This window comes from Coptis chinensis, chromosome 3 (assembly GCF_015680905.1).
Source record: "Coptis chinensis isolate HL-2020 chromosome 3, ASM1568090v1, whole genome shotgun sequence".
Lineage (NCBI taxonomy): Eukaryota > Viridiplantae > Streptophyta > Magnoliopsida > Ranunculales > Ranunculaceae > Coptis > Coptis chinensis.
This window is the reverse complement of record NC_141458.1, coordinates 3,373,840-3,398,136: the sequence shown is the minus strand read 5'-3', so window position 1 is coordinate 3,398,136 and position 24,297 is coordinate 3,373,840. Positions and strand designations below refer to the sequence as shown.

The following is a 24,297-nucleotide window of genomic DNA, read 5'->3' as shown; positions in this document are numbered from 1 at the left end:
ATTATGGGGTTATGTTACTTTTAATTGGGCTTTTTATGTTATTCAATTTATATTTAATTTTATCGGGCTGGTCGTTTTTTATCACCACTTGTTTTGCATATGTAAGAGAAGATAGCACGTGTACACATTGAAATGTTTTGAGTAAAAAACCTTCGGCTATCTTATCACCCATTTTTTATCTTTTTATTTACTGCATCTTCAATCTATCCCGGTTTTGGACACATCCAATATTTTGGTCAGTGTCAGGTCGTCAAAACACAACATTTTATTCTATGGCTAGAATCTACTAGAAGAAAAAGGTTCACCTCTTGAATTAAAGATTAACTGCAAATTCTTTCTTGTTTGACCAGGTTTTCCAAAAGCGTCTACCTCCAGAAGCTGTAGACTTGGTCTCCAGATTCCTCAATTACTCTCTAATCTCCGTTGCCTGCTGTAAGTTTATTTCTATGAGACACGTGTCATGATGTTGTTGATTCACAAAGTTGACTATCTATCATTTTTGTAATTTATGGTGGCAATTGGAAGCTTGCATCCACCCTTTCTTTGATGAGTTGAGAGGCCCAAATACCCACTTCCCTAATTGTCGACCTCTTCCTCCACTCTTCAATTTCAAATCCCAAGGTAAGGTGTTTGTGTGATGCTGTTTTTGTTTATATACAAATAGTGTCACTAAGCATAAGATAGTCATCAACAAGACAACAACCTCCTTTTTTCTGTTTTATTTTTAATGCTTAAAGCACCAAATAACCCCCATTATCTTCACAAATTAGAGTTATATTTTAGTCAGAAGTACTATTTAAATGTGTCATTAGAAAGTCAGAAACATATTATTATTCAGCACGATCTGTGAAAATTTCATTTAAACGGTAGTATTGTGCCATTGTGCACTTGTGCCAAGTTCTTATGCAGGATACCTTCTAATTAGGGTTAGTTAGACTTACCCCTTAATAGTTGCAATTAGTGTTACCCCCCCATTTTCAAAAATATTAGTGATACCCCCTCCCCCCCCCCCAATTGCAAGATCCAACGGCTACGAGATGATTTTTTTTTTCAGATGAAGAAATTTGACCGTTGGATCTTACAAATGGGGGGGGGGGGTGGTAAGTCTATCTAACCCTTCTAATTATTATGCTTCAATATACACTTTCGTTGTCATGCAAGATAATTTAGTTTGTTAAGAAAACTAAAAGAGGCAAAATTAGGGAGTTGACTCTTCATTTTTCATCCTATAAACCTCATTCTTAATAATCTAATATAGGGGTTAGTTGACTCCGCTTCCAAAACAGACATCCGAGCCTCTTGAAGAACTTCTTCAAGTTTCTCAGATATAGACCACGACTCGTTTTCGTCATTAGCAGCCTTAAAAAAGCTCCTTGTGTTATCTAGTACTTTAGCCTTATTTTGGTTTGCAGTAACCATGTTTGGCTTCAGTTCCTCAAGGTTGTTACTCTCACTTTGCACTTCTTCTTCCAGTATCTATATTTCATGGTCCTTCAAATCTGATTCGAAGACACACTTATGATATTCAACAATTAGCTTTTGCACTTCATCTATCCCACTCTCTGGCATTTCTTTCATAACTTCTCTCTCTTTGATAACGGATACTTGATCGATATGTGAGTTCCATCTCCTTCCGACCGTGGTACCGATCAATATAACACCTTCAACTGCTTCAACATCAGCCTCAAACTTCTTTGATTTCCTCTTACGATTTTCAATTTCCTTTAACACAAAACTAAGCTTTTCTTTGTACTGCTTCATCTTTGAATGCAGCCTAGTTCTCTCCTCTTCAGCTTTGAGCAATTCCGTAGCTTTACAATCAAAGTGCCAGTTTTTTTGTGCTAAAATGCTTGTTTTATCCAAATTTTCAATCGTAAATAAAACCTTCTCCGACTATTTTCTTAAATTTTCCTTCTCAAGTTTGGAATTCAAAGAAGCAAGGTACTCTCTTAATTCCAGTTCAATTTCTTCATCCTTACTTATAGCATCCCCATTTTCAGCCATTTGAGCCTGAAGAAGAACTAAAGCTTCCTTTTTATTGATAACATAACCATGCATGGGAAGAATCGACTCTTGCTCTTGCCCGAGGTTTAGTAATATCCATGGATGTATATTTACCTTAGATTGGACCTTTTCAATAGGCAATTCACATGTGTTTGGAGTGATGTTTTTCCTGTAGCATCCGAGCGCGACCACTGATATTCACATTGTTGCAGAATTGCAAATTTAGTGAGATACATGTGTCCATATTTTCCATAGCTTGGCCTTTTCACCTGTTTCAACTTATCTCTTATAGGCTATTCACAATTTGTTTGGAGAATGCGCCCGCGGAACTCTGAGAAGGTTATGAGTGAACAACATTGAATAATCTATGTCTATTGGGTGGTGTGATCATTAAAGATGAGGTAGCGTATGATTACACTTGTGAAACAAAGATTGAATAATCTATGTTTCTTTGGGTGGTGTGATCGTTAAAGATGAGGTAGCTTGTGCTGCAATGCTCCAAAATCTGCCACATAACTTCTGAAGGTTATGAGTGAACAACATTGAATAATCTATGTGTCTTTGGGTGGTGTGATCGTTAAAGATGAGGTAGCTTGTCCCCTTGAATGCCCCAAAATCTGCCATAGAACTACATAAGGTTATGAGTGAAGCAGTGGAATCTCTGATTATGAAATTTGGCATTGTTAGAGGAGATTTTGATTGGAGTGTGAGAAATAAGGGTTTTAGATTTTAATATGACAGGCAGTTGTGTAGCATAAGAATTCTGTTGTTGATCCATTAACTCCATATCCATATCTATTAACTAATCCATATCCAATAACTAATAACTCCATATCCATATCTATTAACCATATCCAATAGAATTTGTTTTTTTTTTCATCCCATGCGTACATTTGAAATAATGAAATAATGGTGTAGCTTTGTTTTTTGTTTTAACATAACACATGAAAATACAATTTTGATTTATATTAAATTAGAGAGCAGGCCAAATTCAAGGTTAGTTTGGTAAGAAGGCAAGTAATTATTTTTCAAATAGGGACTATTTTAAAAATTTTGCTGATGTGGCTCACTATGAGCATCCTGGGAGAATGGATATTAATGTACATATCATGATCCATTAACTCCATATCCATATCTATTAACTAATCCATATCCAATAACTAATACATATCATGATCCATTAACTCCATATCCATATCTATTAACTAATCCATATCCATATCTATTAACTAATCCATATCCATATCCAATAGAATTTGTTTTTTTTTTCTTCCCATGCGTACATTTGAAATAATGAAATAATGGGGTAGCTTTGTTTTTTGTTTTAACATAACACATAAAAAGACAATTTTGACTTATATTAAATTAGAAAGCAAGCCAAATTCAAGGTTAGTTTGGTAAGAAGGCAAGTAATTATTTTTCAAATAGGGACTATTTTAAAAACTTTGCTGATGTGGCTCACTATGAGCATCTTGGGAGAATGGATATTAATGTAGGTAGGATATATATATACATATATATATATATATATATATATATATATATATATATATATATATATATATATATATATATATATATATATATATATATATTCCATACCGGGACATATATCATACATGCATTTCAAAAATCTTACTTCTTCACCATCTTCGTTACAACTTCTGTGTATGAGCATATAACCTTGGCAATGTGGTGCTTTAGGACACCTTGCATTCAAATACTTGCATGATAATACAAGGTGTTTTCTCAAGATGCAAATTTGGCACCTCTCTTGATCGAGTGTATCAAAATAACATAATTGTTGAGTTAATTCGCCAACGTCGGTAGATTGGCTAGTTTTTGCAATGATGAAGAAGAAGGCATGGTAAAATGAAATGGTTGTGGAGATATTTTTGGAGTGTTGGGTGATAATGAAGCAATTTGTGAAATTCCCGACTTTTTACTCGATAGCATGTGACATTAGCAATGGCACGACAGTACCAATGGGGCGCGACAATGGTACTGGCGCACGACATTATTAATGGTGCGCATGGTGGGGACTACAATCAATTTTGCGGTCGATATTTATAACCACTTAGAGTTGGTCAAAATTTGCGTCTGGATTCTTCAAATTTCGTCTTCAACTTTGAAGAATATACTACCACCACCTAGAGATGCTCTTATTGTCTTAATTCTAAGACCTTTAACTTTTTCATAATTCAGGTCTTCTTAATTTCTTGTCATTTCTAAGTTCTTACTGTTTTCTTCTTGTGTTGATTCTAAATCCTTAACTTTAGGAACGGATCCAACATAACCAATAGATGCTCTTTTGTCCTTTTACTCGTGTATTTACAATTTTGCATGCTTAATTCTTGTACCTCCCATGCAATGTTATGTTGTACTTTTCATACAACAGATTAGATTTAAAAGTTTTTTTAAAAAGTAGAAGGAGAATAAATTTTATGGCTCATTTTAACAACAATGATGCGTTGATGTGCATAGTGTTCCAAGCTACCCTTAGCAGAGAAGCTTTGACCTGGTTTAACGAGCTCCGTCCTCGTTCAATCCATACATTTCCACAGCTCGCTGATAAATTTTCAAAACATTATCGCTACAACAAGAAGACCATCAAAGGTTCAGAAACTATTTTCAACCTCGACATGGAGAAAGGAGAAAGCATTTGAGACTTTGTCAGAAAACTCAGGGTGCTGCTCAAGGAGGTCAACAATGTCCCAGATGACGTTGTTACGCAAGCTTTCAAAAATGCTCTTCCTTTTGATAAGTCTGGTTTGTGTAACTCACTAACTCTGAAGCCTCTAGAAATGGTTCAGGATTTGCTGGTGCGAGCAGATAGGTATGCTACTGTTGAAGAAGATTTAAATTTTTGAAAACTTTAACATCACTGGGGGCGACCTCAACAAAACTCTAAGGCTAGTTAACTGTATATGTCAAAGGTGTCATTCTAGCCAGTACAAGACAATTACTTTACCTTATCCCTCGGAGTCATCTGGTGACATTGAATTATCTTTAGAGGTTTAAAACAAGAGCGTCTACCTAAGCATGCTCAGTTTCTGAGGGTTAAAGTCTAATAAGCTACTTTTGTCATTGATTTCAATTGTGATCCAATAAAGAAATCCATCAAAATGAGTCTACAATTCACAGTTTACTTCGTTTTAGTAGACTACATCTCTAGCTATAACGAATTATAGGCAGAGATCTAGTCTACAATTCACAGAGTTTTCTCAGATCATCCACAACATAGCCGGTCATTTGGATATCACGATATATATTTGGGTTGGATTTATCATTAGACTTCTAAATTTCCCATACAGAGAGAACATTTAAGGTTCGATCCAAATCAATGGTCAATATCTCTTCAGCACCGTATCAATTACAATGTTGTTAGTCCGCCGCAATTCTGGGGGCGTCAACAGTGCATCAGTCGCAACAATGCAAATCAATCCATGCAAATGGAGAAGGCAGTTTAAAGCCCCTAATGAAAATATCAACCTCAGTACAGTTTAATCTGGGGGCGTGCAGGGACATATCGGAACCATAATATTTTTGATATACCATTCCAACATATCAAAACCTATGATGGGGGCGTCAAAGCCTCAACACTTGCAACAATTAATTCAAGAAAGTCTGGGCTGATTGATATGGATTCTCAGCCATAGTTGAACTACTATCTGAAGTGTTTCTGAGCTTTTGAAAATCCACAAGGTTTTCACTACAACACCGAAGTTTGCAAAGCAAAGCTCAAGATGAGCTCAGAAAATCATTCTTACATGCTCAATCTTTGAACCTAAACCCAGGTTCAAGTGCTCAGCGCGCCTGGTCAGGTTAGAATCAGTGAACTACCTCCTACTTGCTACTACAAAATTCAGGTTCAAATGCTTAGCGCACCTGGTTAAAATGGGACTGGTGGATAATCCCCTCCCATTTATTCTGTAATCCAAGTTTTGCCACTTTCGGTGTGCTTTGGGGGTTTAATGTGGTTAATGGCATTGACCCTCGGCTTGAATACGGACTTGGCGATCCTCTGTTTGTGAAAAACCCTCTACATCGGTGGGGCGGTGATAAGGCAAGTCTTTGCGAAGTCGTCGGGCTTGAAAAATGTCCCGTACGACTAAAGTATCGGGTCCAGGTATATGGCTTTGACCCTCTTGCCTGGCTTTGGTGTGAAACACAAATCCCCGAAGTTCAAAAAGCCAAAGTACAGAAGTGCAATGTACCTTGGTCCGAGTAAATGGCGTTGACCCTCTGGCTCGGTCCTATTTGTGAACTGGGTAACTCTGAACTTTTAGGACTTTAAAAACCCAAGTGCTTGATGCAATCTATCCCTTGGAGGCGCCGCCAAGTTTGGATAGAGAACATCGGTTGGTACGGTTGTATGGCATTGACCCTCTAAACCGAAGACAATATGTATAGAATCAGACTCTGTACATTAATGTCATATATGAGCTTTACAACAAAAAAGCTCAGCCTAGCTATGCTTCACGCTAACTGGGATAATCTTTTCCAAAAATGTCTATGATAACACCTCCAAGGGTTCAACTTATAGGAACCGTTATTCATAATGCAAATTTCTACAAACCGCGAACACCAGGCGCAGCGGAATTAATGGGTGTCCACAATTTGTGATTGGAGAACATACCTTTTCAGATCCGGTTTTGATAACTCTGAGAATCCAAGCTTTATGAATCCGAATCAACGATCAACCTCTTAATCTTCTATTGTATTCCTTTAGAACAGATTGGACGTTGTGTGGGCAACGATCTACCAATCCCTTTCTTTCTCTCAAGATCAGAAACGAATTCAGATCTACTTTTCTTGCCTCTTTTTCAGAACCAGTAAATAGTTAATTTCGGCCAAAGAGAAAGTATTCTATTTATAGGCTACAACAGGGACCATGAGGAGAAATTAGGGTTGGGCCTCCTGACGGGCTTGGGCTTCCCATGTTAGCCCGAGAACACGCGGCCCAAGTCCGTCAACAAATGGCTTATTCCACTAAAGGCCATTGTTGCACTCTTTGCTCTAATCCCAAATTACGTGTCGGCGTTTATGGGCTCCATATTATATGCTCATTGATCTCCCGTGTTTAAGATATCGAATGTCCGTTGATTAAGTCAAGTTCTACCGACAACTACATTAATCAACTTCTTATGTCCTTGAGTAGTACCCACTCAACCTCATTGTCATGTTGGAATAAATCCACTGCGGGGTTTACATGACAATCTTTTGAGCTCCTCCTCAAGGGGACATCATCAACCCGACTTCTTTGCGGGACACAAATTCCTTCTATAATCAACAGCACACCTTACATACAATGTCATTACCTAATCCATCGAGTTTGTTGATTCACCAAGAATCTCACTCATTGATGATTTAAAGCAATGTAGAATGCATGTAAGTGCCCGTTATTATATCCGGATTATGAGGACAAGCATCCATAATAACAGAGGCGTTTGTTCTCTTATATAGTCAGTATAAGGAGAAACAACCTCACTTAGTCCTGTTCAATACACACAAAGTGTACTAGTGTAATCCTATAGTCAAAATAGACTAATACCAGATTATACTACAACCGTACTAATGGTTTGTTCAAATCCATCTAGGTTGTGAACGATTACTTATACTTTATAAAAAATGATGATATGATCTTACGTGTGTTCACACCATATCATCTACAACATAAAGTATTAGACACATGCATATAACTAATAACATATATAATATGCATAACATTTGCCCATATGATTCTCATTCAAAATATAAAGAATTAGAGTTAATAAAAAAGTAATGTTTTTAGTATATAACCCTATCATAACTATATAAACTTATTTTATCTGAGCATTCTTACAAAACTGCTCAGTCCGATTATGCTTCAATCGGGTTATTCTTTAGCTACAGTTCACACTGTCATACAATATATATAATCTGAGTATGACAACATGCTCAGCCTGGTTGCATAATTCAACCGAGTAATTCTGTGAACAGAACTTACCGAACCTAGATTTGTTGTCGATTCTTATTCAACACTACATTTGAATGAAATCCACATGTAGTATTGGGAGGCGGTAATATATTACTTTGCTAATATTCATGTCGTGCATTTTATATATTACTTTGCTAATATACATGCCAATACTCCTGCACAACACGACTTGTATGCTCCTTACTTAGACGACGGTCATACTCCATAATTTGTACAATATTTTAGGACTCACTGAGCCTATCAATTATTAAAGTAGTCATCTCTAAATTTTTAGACACTCATCTCATCATGGGTGGCTAATCTCCCTAAGTTGCCGGGCTCCCTCCAACAAAGTGGCAACTTTGTCTCGTAAGCATTGAAGCTCTAACTCTGCTTCAATGCAAGCTTCATGGCAAGGACTGGAATACTTAGCCAAGACCTCCTCAGCATACTGAAATGACAATGAAAATGGTACTTAACTAGAATAAGGGTCCCTCCTAACTCTCTTATCAGGGTGGTTATCTCCAGAATTGTCTCTCATCTTGTGGCTCCTTGAGCAACCAAAGACATGGTTAGAGCTAGCAGACTGTACATCATATCTACAACATCAGGAATTGGTTCAGAAGTACCTTCTCCTTCCACATTGGCATGAGCATGGTCTCGTTATTTGGGCCACACTACATCGAGCGACTCCCAAAAGCTTACTTGTTAGACTCTTCAGTATTCGATCAACACCTCTCATGCTCACTAATCCAGCAGCAACATCACGATCTTCATAGTGAATCATCACAGAAGATGGTACAAAGTCAAAGCAAGGGGGCATCAACCCTCAACTCCCACAATATCAGGTGGTACAGAAGACGGAGTGGAACACAACATTGTACGCTGAACATATAACTAGGACTGACCTCAGCGTCACTAGGCAGATCTCAATTTTTAAGCATCTCTAAGACTTCACCAGGTCCAAAACTCTACAAACTGAATGAAAATATTTTCTCTTTACGTTGATGAGCTTAAGATCATACATTCCCAAGCTAGACTATCTGTGCTCCATGCTCTCAAGACAGAGAGTTAAAGAACATTTATGTGGCATAAGCTTACGAACGTCTTTCCGCAAGACTCACATATGCTGCCAAAACACTAGGGCCTAACCAGAGACACTTGTGCGGACACACATGAGATTTTGCAATACGACTCACTTATGTTCTTAAACATCAGACTCATAATCTATGCATTCAGCACTCTGAGGCATCAATGACAAATGATGCTGAAGAGACACCATGACATCTTATGTCTACATAATTCAGCAGTACAACGTCTCTATGGACCAGCTGGGCATGTTCTTTGGACATGGCACCTAGACTGGACCCTTTAAATCTACAGGCTTAGCCCGGGTTCGTAGTCAGTGCACATCATGGCATGTGGGCCAAGCCTCACTATAAGCCCGTAATCAGCTGAAAACAAGTCCCAGCCGGATCTCACAGAATCTAATCTGGAGATTTTGACTCTATCCAATGTAACTGAAAACTAGGGATAGATTTTGACTCTCCAATGTAACTGAAAACTAGGGATAAGGATCCATATCCAGAGATCCCCTTGTTTTTCGGATGGTTACATATTGAAGAGTTTTCAGCAACAGAACTACATTGAAAGCTATATACTCCATAAACTTTCAAAGACTTGATCCCTCTGGGGTATGGAGGCAGCCACTGAACTAAAACGTGGTTTAGTCTCAAACATCCAAACAAACCATCCCATTTACTATCATTATCATTCAATTGTGTGTGTCATTCTATGGGTTTTGATATTCATAAGGTAGATTTTTAAGAGTGTCTGGGTAGATCTGTTTTGCTTCAGTTTTTGCCCCGACACTTTGGGTAATGGAGCAGCCTCTTCCTCAAGTGCCACAGACCCAAAACCAATATTTTGGTTATTTATTTCCTGCACCAAATTGAACCAAATGTCATTACAAAAAAACCATGCTAAATCCAGAAATAATAAACTCAATCAAAAACCCAATTTGCCACCAATAAAAAATACCCATTGTTCTAGAGAGAGGGGGGAGTAGTAACTCTCGTAAATAAAGAAGAGATAGAAAAGAAAAACAATTGACATGGACTTCAAATTTACCTTGTAGACCTGAAACTTTATTTGTTAGCTTCCGGCTTATACTGAAAAGCAGTGAACTTTTCCCTCGTCAGATTTAGGTGAAGAAGAAGCGTATAGAATTTTTTTGAGAGAGAGATACCGATAATAAGTTTGGATGGCACTTTAAATTTGAATCTGACGCTAGAGATTCGTTACCTAGTATTATTACTATCTCTTCCGTTTTTTTATAGGTTGACCAGCAGATTGTAGCTGCAGGGGTGTGGAATAGCATCCTGGGTTTCCATCCTCTTGTACTCAGTAGCAATTGGTACATAGAAAGTATATTTATTATTATTACCTAATGAACTTTTAAGCAACATAGATCATATTATTAAAGTTAGAGATTCTGGGTTACCTTGAAAGAGATGGTGAAGATAGCATAGTCGGAGCGCCAGAAAGGGGAGAATTCGGAGAATTCGTGGGGGTTTTATATCTTGTATATATCTTTGATGAATTGTTTTTTCTTTGGGACTAAGTGTTTTCGTGGGGTTTTTTAGGTTTAGGTTTGATCACTTTTGGGAGTTTAAATCGCGGGGTTTCTCCTGATTTCTCGTGAGTAAAGAGGGTACTTAAAATTTGCCGACGTGGACACCCTCATAGCGCAGCAAAAGGGACTGCTATCATATATATATATATATAAAGATTACAGTCCCTCAAGTTTGAGTCACCGCAACGTAAGGTTTCTCCAACCATGAGCAGTTTATAGGGCTATTACCATCTTAAACCACAAAATAACAAACACATGGAAAAGGAAACAGAGATGGCTGTATCAATTTACTTTACTATTCATTGTCAAAATGATTAATATTTGGCTTATTGAAAGTGTTGCCTTTTTGTATGTCTCAATGATATCTATCACTTTGCGGTAATAAGATTAAAGTTTTGTTTCCATTCGGTGTAGACTCAAGTCCTTACTCATGTATTCGTGCGTTAAACTCGAGTAGGGATTCGAACTAACCTAAATTCTAGGACATCATACAACTTTCTTATACTCTAAGTAGGCAAACTAGTGAGTAAGTTTCATATTGGATTACTAGCTAAGTTTAATTTTGTTGTTTAAATTCTATGAACGCTTAAAATGCGAAACACAACAAAAACAAAAAAGAACTAAGAATTTTGTAAGATAATTCAAAGAGAAAGAAGAGGTGGAGAATCATTCTACTCATGTGAGGTCTTATTAACTTCTCTTAAAATCGGATTACTACCTTCTCTAAACTGTTTTGGGTTCATTATCAAACTCGAACTAGCTTGAGCGTCGATCCCTACCGAGATGAACTCATCTCTAAGTCCATTTCCCTAGCATAAGAAGTTGAACTGGGATTTCATCTCTAAAATCCCATCTCAACTCCTGGACTCATACAACATAATCTTGTTAACTATGAAAATAAGATATTAGAGAAGACTCGTGCGCGGGTAGCCTAGGCATAAAAAAGGAGGCACACGCGAGTCCTTCTTAATTTACAGGTATCAAGTTTGGTTGGGCACTACCATTTAGGGGTAGTGTGCTATATGTGCCCTTAAGTCCAGGCAGTGAATTCTATTTCTTAGAAATTTCTACGAATCCTCACATGAGCATCATTAACCTTCCACCTTGGAGGGTTTTATTTCATGATCCTAGGATTGGATTAAAACTACAAGACAGATTTATAAAATTAGAGAAGAAACAAGATGTAACAACCTGTTTTTAACTAAGGAAGAAAGAAGTTTATTTCAAGACAAAGAAAGTGTTGTCCACCATTAAAATGTTACAAGCTTTTACTACAACTAAAACTAAAAAACAAAATAAAAAACTAAAAGATCAAGACAAGAAAAATGGAAAAAAGGAAAAATCCTTAAGGAAGTAAATGCTAGCTAGCTCCCAAAAATCAGCCCCCTTTTACATAAGAGAGCTTTTTCTCTTCTCCCACGTGAGACACTCCCCCTTCATTTACTTTCCTCTTATCCAAAACTAAACCCCCATTTGACACCTTTCATTTTCTAGATAATCATCACCTAAATCCAACCAACTTCATTAATTTCATGCAAGGTGTCAAATTTGCACCAATTATTTGTACCAATTATTTTGTCTTGCATGATGACTCATCAAATCTTGCGGGCCCGCATGGTGGGTCCATGTGTTTTGTCTAGTGGCGGTCCGATCTTTTGACATTTTTGCAACTTCCCGCCTATGCGTAGAGTTCGTCGCACTGATCGTCTGAGCAGCTCACTTGTCGCATTCGGAGTCCTGGTTCAAGAGATATGAGCTTCGACAGTTTGATGTTTCTATGCATGTAATCCCGTTTCTGATTAGATTATGTACTGTTTGAGTCTTTGGGCTTTAGTCTGGATTTGTTGGGCTTTACATGAGCTTAATCAGAAAGCTTATGTATACTCCATATTCCGTGCTTAAATGTTGGCTTTATCATCATTTGTACGTTAGTTGCTCCAACCTGCAAAAGCACGAAAATGCGATTATTTTATGATTATTAAGCACAAAATTAACCGAAATGTTATGTCTCTACGGGGTTTTATAATACAGTTTTGGGTGCTTATCACTCAACTTGGTTTCTGGCTAAATTCCCAAGTGCGAGAGTACATTGATGACACAGAGGACTATGTTAATATTCAACTTGCCAACTAGAGAAATGAACTGATTCAACTGCAGCTGACATTAACCATTGCATCATTTGCCAAAGCTACCGAAACTCTTATAGTCGGAATATTTGGTATGAACATTCCTTGTGTATTGTATGAAATCAACGGTGTCTTTGGGCCCTTTGTAGGTGTCATCTCGGCCATCCGTTTTTTTGCTCTTTTCCCCCCTGCTTGGCTATGCCAGATGGAAGAAGCTGTTGGGTTCGTAATTTAGATGCATTATCAGCTAAGACATTTTGAGATAACTTAGAATTGTATAGTATGGAGTTGAGGAGGTGTGTCAAAATTTTTGTATGTTTGCTCTGCACATGCCATTGGTTGATTGTGAAAGTTTACATGCGTTGGCTAAGCGCCATTTACATGAAAATTTTAATGGGACTTGGAGACTCTGTAGTGACCAGTTTTCGTGGTTGGAGTGATTCTCGTCTTCAGTTGCGAGTGTCAGATCTATAAAACAACATAAAACTAGCCAGTAGAGTTGTGCTTCGTGGTTGGAGTGATTCTCGGGCCTCAGTTGCGAGTGTCAGATCTATAAAACAAAGGTAAACCAAATCACGATTTTCTCGTACATAAAAATAGCCAGTAGAGTCTCGTGGTTGGAGTGATTCTCGCCTTCAGTTGCGAGTTTCAGATCTATAAAACAATATAAAACTAGACAGTAGAGTCATGCTTCGTGGTTGGAGTGATTCTCGCCTTCAGTTGCGAGTTTCAGATCTATAAAACAAAGGTCTCTCTTTTTTATCACACACGCTGAAAAGCAAAAAATTTTCTCTTCCAAAAACATGTCTGGAGTGTGTTGAGAGTTTCTACAGGGCTGGTCATTGCTGGTGACTTGACTTGCTCTCCGTTGTTGTATCCTGGGAGGCATACGATTGAGGCTGATGGAACCTCCAAAAAAGGAAACATGCCTCTCACCTGCTATAACCATCTCCATGGACTCAGAACAACCCAAGAAAGAATCTATGCTCAAGTTGTTGGACAGACTGGACAGGGGACTTGTCAGTAATGAAGAGCTTAGAGAGCTTGTAACGATTCAACTAGACAAGCGTCTTAAATGGGGTTACAAACCAACCAACGAAGAGCAGCTTGCTTTTCATCTCGAGTTCATAAACTGTAAGTCTATTACTCACTCTTATTAGCCTTAGATTTTGCTGTCACTTCCATACCAAATAAAGGAAATAAAGTACCACGAATTTGGAATGGACAAAAATTCAAGTGTTGAGTCAGGATGGCAGTGGAGTGATTCTAAAATTTTCTTAGCTAGGGATACTAGCCAGTAAGGACAGTTGTGTAGCAGTGTAGGAACAATATAATCATTTGAAAAAGCATAACACCAAAGGCACCCTGCGGGTGGGCATATCATCTTGTTCATATTTTGTGCATAAATTTGCTTAGGCTGAGTCCAATGGTGTATCCATCCTCTATTTCCATTCTACAAAAAAACAGTGTTTTGAGGATGGAGAGTCAATTTTGGTGTCCAATAGTTCGGACCATTCTACGCCACTTCAAGTGGCGCCGTTTGGATTGGTGGGGACACAAAATAATTTTGGTCATAATTAGTTTATGACTTGGTGAGGACAGAAAACAATTGACTCCATCCACGCCACTTCAAGTAGCGCCGTTTGGATTTTTATAAACCACGCCATTTCAAATGGCGTGGAATGCACTCACTATTCCTTAATAACACTCTATATAGAGAGAGTTATATTGAGATAGGGAGGAAAAACCACCGCCACTCCCTCCACTTTTGAAGGAATAGAGAGCCATTGCACCCAGCCTTAGAGCCCTCTACACTACTGTACTGATTGAACCCTCTAACTTTGTCCGGTATGTTTGAATCAATAATTTGTCAACAGTACCATATTGCTTTCTCTGTTCCTAAGGTATCAACAAAACTTGTAGTTAGCTGATTGTTTTACGTTTTAGTTTTCACCGATCAATCCTCAATAACACTTGAATAATAACTAGTTAGTGTTTGCTTATCAGCTTATGAGTGAGATTTTGTGGTGCAGCATTAAAAAACATGGATATATCTGGTGGCAATACGGAGATGATTAACAGGGAATTATATGAGGTTCCAGTTCCTTTTTTAAAATTAACGTTTGGGAAAGCGCTCAAACAAAGGTACACATTCTGACTACTACTTTCGTATGCATACAAGCCTTCCCTACATGCAAAAGGTAGTAACAAAATGAGTTAGAACTTTAATAAATTACTACTTTTTGGGATGTTTCCTAAAAAACCAGAAAGAACTAATTTCAACTCAGTTAGATGTCTCATCTCATATAAGTATTTGACACTTGATAGTACTGTTACGCAGTGCCTGTTACTTTAAGCATCAATCCATGACAATCGATGAGGCTGAGACAGCTATGCATGATTTATATTGCGAACGAGCACAGATAAAAGACGGACTAACAATTCTGGACATTGGATGTGGTCAAGGAGCTCTTATCTCTTACATTGCTCAAAGGTTTAAAAATTGCCATGTAACGGGGATTACGAACTCAAATACACAAAAAAATTTCATTGAGGAGCAATGCAGGTTAGTCTAACTTACTCTTACATATATACACATACGAGCGCAACTCCACTTCAGTACGATTTTGGCACACATCATTTTCAATGTGACGGAGCAAATATTCATGCTCTAGACTAGCAAAAGGGCCGAAGGAATATCAAATAAGATTAACTATATATATGTACCTTGCGTCCTAATGTTGTCAAGAAGTCCGCATATATAAAATTTGCTCTCATATATGAATGTCTTATTCTTTAAGAAATGGTCTATAACAAGTATTCCATCCAAGTCTGGTATCTAATTGATGCATTTACTTTGTTTGCTAGAAATCTTAATTTGCAGAACGTAAAGGTCATATTAGCAGATGTAACTAAATATGAAACGGAGGCCTTATACGATCGGGTAATCATTATTGAAGCCCTCGAGGTAAATGTACTCTTCTCATATATCTCTTACATGAAACCATGAACTGAATTATATGAACGGACGAGTCTCATCAATTGATTCTTTCTTGCATATTTTGTGAAGCACATGAAAAATATACAACTCTTTCTAAGCAAGATTTCAAAGTGGATGCAAAAGGACGCTCTACTCTTTGTCGATCATGTTTGCCACAATTTATTTGCTGAGAAATTTGAGGTAAATTTACATATTGACATCCCACTTAAATCAATGTGATAATTTAGATAAAGTTTGGAATATGTTTATATATTTCAATTTTTATTATTGTTATTTTATTTTCTTTTTGGTTTTTTCCCTCTAAGGCACTTGACAGCGACGACTGGTACTCGGAATACCTCTTTCTTAAAGGCTCAGTTACTGTAATTGCAGCTTCAACTCTTCTCTATTTCCAGGTAAATTCTGACATTTTCTTACTTTTGATCTGGTATGGTCACGCTTCTAATGACACTTCAGGTAGGGTACACATGCAGTTATTTAGCATTTTAATCATCCAGTACATTCAATCACGAAACTTTCTGGTGAATTAGGCTAAATTGTTCTTATTAAACGATTATCAAGTTTATATTGGAGAGTTCATTGATAACTATTTTTGTATGCCTTGTAGGACGACGTTTCCGTCCTGAATCATTGGATATTAAACGGGAAGCATATGGCGCGAACTCAGTATGACAGAATCTCATTTATACTTAACAAAATTACTGAATTCATTTACTTTTCAAATATTGCACCATCTTACAACTATAACTCTTTTTTTCTCCAATTGTTTGCTTTACAGTGAAAGCTGGCTAAAAAAACTGCTCAACAATCGCAATGCTGCTAGAGATATACTGAAAGTTTGCTTGGGCACTGAGGAAGCTGCCGAAAAATGTATCAACCACTTCCAGACTTTTTTTCTTGCGATGAGTGAGCAATACTCGTGTAATAATGGGGAAGAATGGATGATATCACATGTTCTGTTTAGGAAAAAATAATGAACTACGAACTTCTATTAGATTTTGTTCACAATAAGTGAGAACGCATTGCAAGATAATAGATATATATTTAACATGTTGTAACAAAGGTGTGCTTCATTTCTTATTCTTCGGGTACGGAATGCTGCTGACTTGAGATGAAGTGCTACTCAAACAAATGCATTTTCCTGAGACATATATACGTAGGGGTCCTGGAGAATTTATGGATTTAAATTGAAATAGTGTTGCCCCTTATATTTCGTCCTTCCCTTTCTTTCATATGGTTCAAGCCTTCAACATACCAGAAACTTTATCATATTCTCACTTTGATCATTCTCTAAATTTAATCCCAACCAAGAAATCGATCTATGAGACATACATGATGTGTTTTTACACCTCTATCACGAAACCATAGAACATGTGAGATATCAGATATGTAACTTTCAAGAGATAATATTATCCTAAAATACAAAAATACAAACAGTAATTAAAATACGGACAAAAACAACACAATTACCAAATCGCCTCCATTAGTATGTAGGACTAGAATAATATTAGACAATGCTGTTAAACTAAACGTAAAGTTCATGATGTGTCGTCAAACATACGTACGTGTTAATTTATCCACAGAATATGACAACGCAAACACAACGTCATTTCTTACTGAATTGCTTAAGCAATTGGGGAATATTTCTGTTTGTTTGTGGCTTTGTGCAACGGAATCATTTTGTCAGTTCGTCATCTGATGCTGATTAAACAACTGGGTGTCTATTCAACTTCAGATTTTGTCTTCTCTTTCTTCTTTTTTTTGTCTGTACTATTGGTCTACCAATCCACGTGGGAGAACACTACGGGTTTGTATTTCACAATTACGTAACAACACTCCCGGAGTCCCAGGGTCAGAGCCAGGGATTTGGGTGAGGGCCAGTGTTCTCAAATACGCTAGGTGGCAATTGGGCGGTGAGAGAGTGCCTAGTGCTTAGGCTTTCTAGACAATGCCTAGACAGACTAGACGCTAGACGGGTTTTTTTTTCCTAATATATATACCAATACATACATATACTCATAAGAATTTCGAATTTTGAATTTCGACAAATTCAAAACCGAATTCATTAAACAAATTTTGTTGTATTCGAATTTGAATGATTTGAATTTCGGATATTTCGATTTACATTCGAATTCGTTTTGAAAAACCAAAATTCGGTGAATTCGAGTTGGCTCGAATCACGAACTATGCATATACTATAAGAAATGAAAAAAAACATTTACTATAATTCAAAAAATAAATACAAATAAAAATACTTATTATAAAAATGCGTAATAGTTGAGGAATATTTATTTCATATAAAAACAAACTCTTTGTTATGGTGACATATAATTTACATTAGGCTTAAGTCTTTTAAACTCATTCAAATCTTAAGTCTGTATGGGCCTTTATTTTTCGATATTTAATCATTAAAAAAAAAAAATTGACTGGACTGCCTAGAGACCGCCTAGTTAGTCCACCGATTTTTTAAACGACTATGACCTAGACGAGTTGATTGGGTACTGCCTAGCGCCTAGAGACCGCCTAGACCGATTTTTAGAACAATGTGAAGGGCAGTATTACACTATCTTTAAAATTTTTGGATAGTGTACTACACACTTCCTTCTCATTCCTTCTTAGAAATTGTGACCACTGCACTGTTTTTAATGTTGTTGTTATTTTATTTTATTTTTCCTAGCTTTTTTAATATTTTTTTTTAGATACTCCATTAATCCCTGCTCGTCTTACGGGATTATTACCGCGCCCCTTGGTTTCCTTCTGTCAGTTGACTAATTGCACATAGCCATATAATAATCAAATTCCATTTAAGCTAGATGACACTAGTTTTAGTCTTGACGTCCTAATCTTGATTCTCGCGCTGATGTCGATGCCAAACTTAAATGAAAAAGTAACCCTTATTTGGTAATTGGTGCAATCATTTGTTTATTTTTATTCTAATTTCTTATCATTTACTTATTGTCTTAATTCTAAAACCTTTAACTTTTTCATAACTCAAGTCTTGTTAATTTCTTGTCATTTCTAAGTTCTTACTGTTTTGCTTCTTGTGTTGATTCTAAATCCTTAACTTTAGGAACGGATCCAACATAACCAATAGATGCTCTTTTGTCCTTTTACTCGTGTATTTACAATTTTGCATGCTTAAATTCTTGTACCTCCCATGCAATGTTATGTTGTACTTTTCATACAGCAGACAAAGTTTTTTAAAAAGTAGAAGGAGAATCAATTCAGAATTCAAGATGGCTTCATGTAGTTTTGCTTTTCATGTATCGTCAGCTCAAAGAACCTCCATCTCTCCCAACCTCGATGATCTAAAAACTTCTCTATCTTCAGTCATCAAGGTATGTAAGAATACAAAATAGTCCGTAAGTAAATTTTGAACACACTTTATGGTTTAAACTTCATATCATATTTCTTGGACGGAGTTGGGACTGAATCACTCAACTTTCATGAATCGGAGAACATGCCCATAAGACTGAATTGGAGATTAATTTAACTTCTACTTTGGATCGGCAGATAATTATAGCTTAAGGACAATCCGGGTTGACCACTGTTTAAAGATGATATTACTCTCATTTCATTTAAGTTTTTATCAGTTAAATCAAAATCCCACCTGATTTTTCAATTTTGTTTTTGACCCTCAGCACACTCACATTTTATGTTATGACTAACATGAAGAATTTCATTTATTTCATGTTGTACACATGCATAGTGGTGTTTGCATGTTTGTTGGGCACATACATAATGGTATGTGCATGTGTGGTAGTAGTGTTTGCATGTTTGTTGCATACATGCATAATAGTGTGTGCATATGTGGTATACACATGCATAGTAGTGTTTACATGTGTGTTATGCACATGTATACATATGCATAATAATGTTTGCATGCGTGTTATACACATGCATAATGGTGTGTGCATATTAATATACACATACAGTGCATATCATACATACATAGTGGAGTGTGCATGTATATTAGAGAGAAATCATAATTGGTATTAATAAAATATAATTTACTGACATCAGCCCGAAAATGTCCTTATAGCGAAATTATTAATGACAGATGCTAATGTCATTCCGTTTTTGTCGTAAAACTGTAATTATTGGTCATAAAACCGAAATTATTGGTCAATTTAAGTGTTTGGGCTTATGAATGCATTTGTGGACCTATTATATATATGGCCCAAATTAAATGATCACATTTCTTTGTTTTGGGCTTGGTTCATAAGGATATGAATGTTCATAAATGGGTGCATGAACCTATCAATAGATGGCCCCAATTGGTTATGGACTTGTGGGCATTTTGCACAATCCAAATCTTGTTTTGCACAACTTTGTTTTTTTTCTGGAACGATAGCTGGGCAAATTTAACGCCTTATTTGCGTGTTATTGATGTTATATCAGCCTTTCCTGAAAGAATTACAGCATGTTCCTCAGAAACTGAATGTTTCTAGAACCATTAAGGATACTTATAGTAGAACGTTGGACGCTTTTGTGGACTCTGTATTTCAATTTGTCGACCAGCCTTACCTTGCATTTCAGGTATCAGTAACTTTATTCATTTATTAACATGCTTAACTTGGAGTTGCATGTTCTACTTTGATGGCCTACATACTTAAAAATGCTAAACTTGTGTAAGTGTTCAAAAAATTTAGAGGAACTTTGCACCTGTTGAGGAGATTGGGCATGTTGCTGTGATTGGTAACATCGAAGGAAAGATTCCAACAGATTTTCCCACGGGTGTTTACCTAAGAAACGGTAGGATGTACTCTTTTATTGAAATGAAATGAACCTTTTCGCAGATATGAACATCTTTCAGTCCTTTAGGAATGTTGAAATACAAATTTAAAGATATAATGCAGGACCAAATCCCCTTTATGGAGGATTTAAATCAACTGTTTCATTGTTTGGAAACTCGAGCAGTTCTTGGATTGAAGGAGAAGGAATGCTTCATGCTTTATACTTCACCAAGGATACTCAAGATTGTTGGACTATGTTATATAATAATAAATATGTTAAAACTGAGAGCTACATGGAAGAAAAGAGAAAAAATAAACCATCCTTCTTGCCTGCCATAGAAGGAGACTCTCTAGCTATTTTAGCAGCTTTTCTACTAAACTGGGTATGCTCCTATCTATGGTATTTTTTTATTATACATTAGTAGTTTAGAATTATAGAAACCAGATAATGTAATATACCATTTGATGTACAATTTTTTAACACTTGATTTTGTGTTAGTTGAGGTTCGGCAAAGCTAACAAGCATTTTAGCAATACCAATGTTTTCGAGCACTCGGGGAAGTGTTATTCAATTGCTGAGAATCACATGCCACATGAGGTTGACATTGTTACACTAGAAACACTTGTTGGAGGTTGGGTTCTCGAAAAGTCTTGGGGCCGCCCTTTCACAAGCCATCCAAAGGTTTGCCATCTATGCTTCCCTCGCAACAATTTACATTTGGATATTTTTTAAGAATGTCATACTAGTATATGTAGTATGCGTAGATATAGTCAAATTGTAACAAGTTGCAAAGTTTGAAATTACTTCAAGAATTCGGCACTAGACTCTGCTCCGATGTGTTCTCTGGCATGTTCTCATTTAAAGTATAGTTCCAGTCTAGAAAGTTTTTTGTTTTGTGAGGTATCTGTGAACAAAAATATGGGCCATAGGCTAATAGTTGAGGAACATGAAAAGCAATTACTTCTAGCAGAGAGCTCCTGGAACTGGGGAGCTAGTTATTTTGGGGGCTGACGCGGTGAAACCATTCATTGTTCTGGGAGTTGTCTCAGGTAAAGTCTCTTCATCAGGATTCCACAATGAGAAATTCTGTAGCAAAATCTGAACAATGTTTTGTTTATAATTTTATATGCAGCTGATGGGAAGAAACTGCTCAGTAAAGTTGATCTCAAGTTCAGTAGAAGTATCATTTGCCATGATGTAGGAGTAACAGAAAAGTAAGCTTTGGTGTTTACATTCCACTCCTCAGTTGAGGTGTGAGGTTTTAGCCAAAAGTAGTTGGACCAAAATAAACCAAGTTACATTTTTGCTTTTCAAAATTATAATTTGACTTTCTAATATGCTTTGGTTTCTATGATCTTAGGTACAACATTATCTTAGATTCTCCCCTTACTGCAGACATAAACAGACTCATTAAAGGAGGGTCGTAAGTTTATTCTTCTCAAAATATCTTAAGGTTATCCATACGTACTCTGGCATTTATCAATTTGTTTACCTTATGTGCAGATTGTTTATGTATAGAAAGGAAGACCATGCAAGGATGGGGGTGATGCCTCGCTATGGAGATGGTAATTCAGTGAGGTGGTTGAAGTAGCACCACATTGCACATTTCACATTGTCAATTGCTTTGAAGATGGCGAGGAGGTAATAAATGACGCAAAAAATCTTCAAAAGGAATACTTGTTTGAGCTTTGTCTTGCTTATAGTTTTGATAAAAAGTAAAATATCACAAGAACATTGTTAGTAGCTACCTCCTTGCAATTGAACACATATATATATCTAAAGACCTTGATCTGATTCACAGGTTGTAGTTAGGGGATGTAGAGCTCAGGGATCTGTTATACCAGGTCCAGATTTTGGTCACAATAAAGATGAATGGTTCTCACGAGGACTGAAGCCTCTTTATCAATATGACGAAAATGCTAGTAGTAACTTGGAAGTTGGAGAACTTTTTGCTCGTGTATATGAATGGAGATTAAACATGCTATCTGGAGAAGTAAAGGAGACGAGTCTAACTGGAACCTCATTTGGTATGGATCTCCCTATGATCAATGAGAAGTATAACGGTATAAGAAATAAGTTTGGCTACGCCCACGTTGCAGATCCAACTGCAAGCTCTAGTGCTGGTAATGAAATTGTTGATCCCGTAACTCCATTTCAAGTTGCTCCGCTAACAAATGATTGTTTGGCAATACTGATGATTTTGTTATTAAATCTTCAACATCAGGCCTAAAGTATGGAATGTTGGCCAAGCTTTATTTTGAAGAACTTTTGTCTAGACCAACAGAGGTAAAGGATGCATTGCATATCCGTTTTCAATGGATGTTTCTATTAGTCTTTAGTAGCTTAAGACTAAAAAGAGAGGAAATGCATGTGTGCCCAATTTGTTCATAGTATTGTGTTTAAGCCTTAAGGTCAGGCCTTATGGATTGGTGCGGCTTTATTATCGGCCTCATGGTCACATATACAATTTAATAATTTTTCATTTCGCACGTCCTAGACAAAGGAGCACTTTGGTTCCGAAGAAATTGTAAAGGTAGAGTATCATAAGTTGGAAGAGAACAACTTCTGTACGGGAGCAGCTTTTGTATCTAAGCTTGGAGGTCGTGATGAGGATGATGGTTGGATTGTTTGTTTTGTTCACAACGAAGAGACTGATGTATCCCAGGTAAAGTTCATATCAAGTTCCATCTGGAAATTACACTAGCTACAATTCTAACTCATCTTATGCAGGTGCATATAATCGACACCAAGAACTTTGAAGGTGAGCCGGTTGTAAAGCTTACACTACCTCAAAGAGTGCCATATGGATTTCACGGCACTTACGTTTCAAGGTCCATTCAACCACAAGAAGTTTTATATTGTTAGTGTAAAGAGTCGGTTGTGTTTGTATGTAGTTAAGTTTTTCTATTGTTGTCGCTTGTGTTTGGTAGTGTTGGTTGCAACGTGCCTACATATGGAGTATGGACGCATCTCATACATTATCTGTCTTGTAAATGATTCAAAAAAGATCCATAGCATACTACATTACTACTGTCCCTTCACATTCTCAGCGGATTCTATTTTGTTGGGAGTTGCTTGTTCCTAAAAGTCTGAAAATAATTATTTTACCCCTGCCAAATGCCATTTAATGACAGTTTACCCATAACATTTTTCATTAAATATAAAAAAAGAACGGGTTAGAATGTAAAAAGGCAATTTGATGCGGTTGTTTTTGTGAATTTAATTAAAACTTCAGTTTTCCCTCTCGAATGAAATATATATAGACGTTTCTTCATCTGACATAGCATGTTGTGGAGCGATTTATCGGGGGGAATAAAAAAAGAAAAAGAAGAGGGAGGCAGGGAGCGATATATATTGCGGGGCCAAAATCGATCTGTACAGGGAGTATAGACTGGATGTAGCCTCAACCATAAACGATATTGCTATTTGACATGGTATAAACATAAAAATAGCAAGCTAGTATGATCGGCCAGTTCTTATGGCAGCGACATATGTGTTGGATCAGTTTAATTAAAGATACAAGAACTTATTTCTAGCAATGTTAGTGTGCGTTTGTGCGCTGCATATTGTGATTAGATGACTGACTTTTTGATTCTTTAATAATGATTGTGAATTGTGATGGTGATGGTGATGGTGTTACAAAAGGAATGCAGTTTTATTTCTCTCGACGATTTGTCTACGAGGTGTGGAGTTATGGACTGTGGAGTGAAAGATGCGGTGAGGTGAATGGGAAGTCCCTCACCTCACCAGAATTCGGGTTAAGGGTGATTATGTAATTTCATAATGTTAAAGGTGTAGATGTTATTTGATAAAATTGGCGGTAGCCGTCGGATAG

General features: G+C 36.9%; 2 protein-coding genes and 1 long non-coding RNA gene across 4 annotated transcripts; 2 read left to right on the top strand and 1 right to left on the bottom strand.

Moving 5' to 3' along the window:
• The first annotated feature begins 12,995 nt into the window (after positions 1-12,995).
• Positions 12,996-16,787, top strand: LOC147507305 ((S)-tetrahydroprotoberberine N-methyltransferase-like). Of its 2 annotated transcripts, XM_086600012.1 has the most exons (9): positions 12,996-13,287; positions 13,558-13,858; positions 14,758-14,869; positions 15,066-15,290; positions 15,593-15,692; positions 15,795-15,905; positions 16,031-16,120; positions 16,333-16,391; positions 16,504-16,787. In XM_086600012.1, the coding sequence occupies exons 2-9, from the start codon at positions 13,627-13,629 to the stop codon at positions 16,697-16,699; spliced, it is 1,125 nt and encodes a 374-aa protein (XP_086456138.1). In that variant the 5' UTR covers positions 12,996-13,287; positions 13,558-13,626; the 3' UTR covers positions 16,700-16,787. The 2 variants fall into 2 exon arrangements, with proteins under 2 accessions (XP_086456138.1, XP_086456137.1); XM_086600011.1 differs by having other exon boundaries at positions 12,997-13,858.
• On the bottom strand, positions 16,554-16,985 carry LOC147507304 (uncharacterized). Its single transcript, XR_015217619.1, has 2 exons — positions 16,745-16,985; positions 16,554-16,713 (listed from the first exon to the last, which is right to left on the bottom strand). It is a non-coding gene; the product is annotated as an uncharacterized LOC147507304 (long non-coding RNA).
• Positions 16,986-18,791: 1,806 nt separating this feature from the next.
• Positions 18,792-23,499, top strand: LOC147507303 (carotenoid 9,10(9',10')-cleavage dioxygenase 1-like). Its single transcript, XM_086600009.1, is given in 14 exon segments — positions 18,792-19,063; positions 20,127-20,264; positions 20,378-20,480; positions 20,585-20,844; positions 20,961-21,143; positions 21,433-21,511; positions 21,595-21,676; positions 21,823-21,885; positions 21,966-22,042; positions 22,045-22,103; positions 22,264-22,585; positions 22,687-22,748; positions 22,960-23,127; positions 23,193-23,499. Coding segments are annotated over 14 exon segments (1,935 nt in total). The 5' UTR covers positions 18,792-18,859; the 3' UTR covers positions 23,328-23,499.
• Positions 23,500-24,297: the final 798 nt, after the last annotated feature.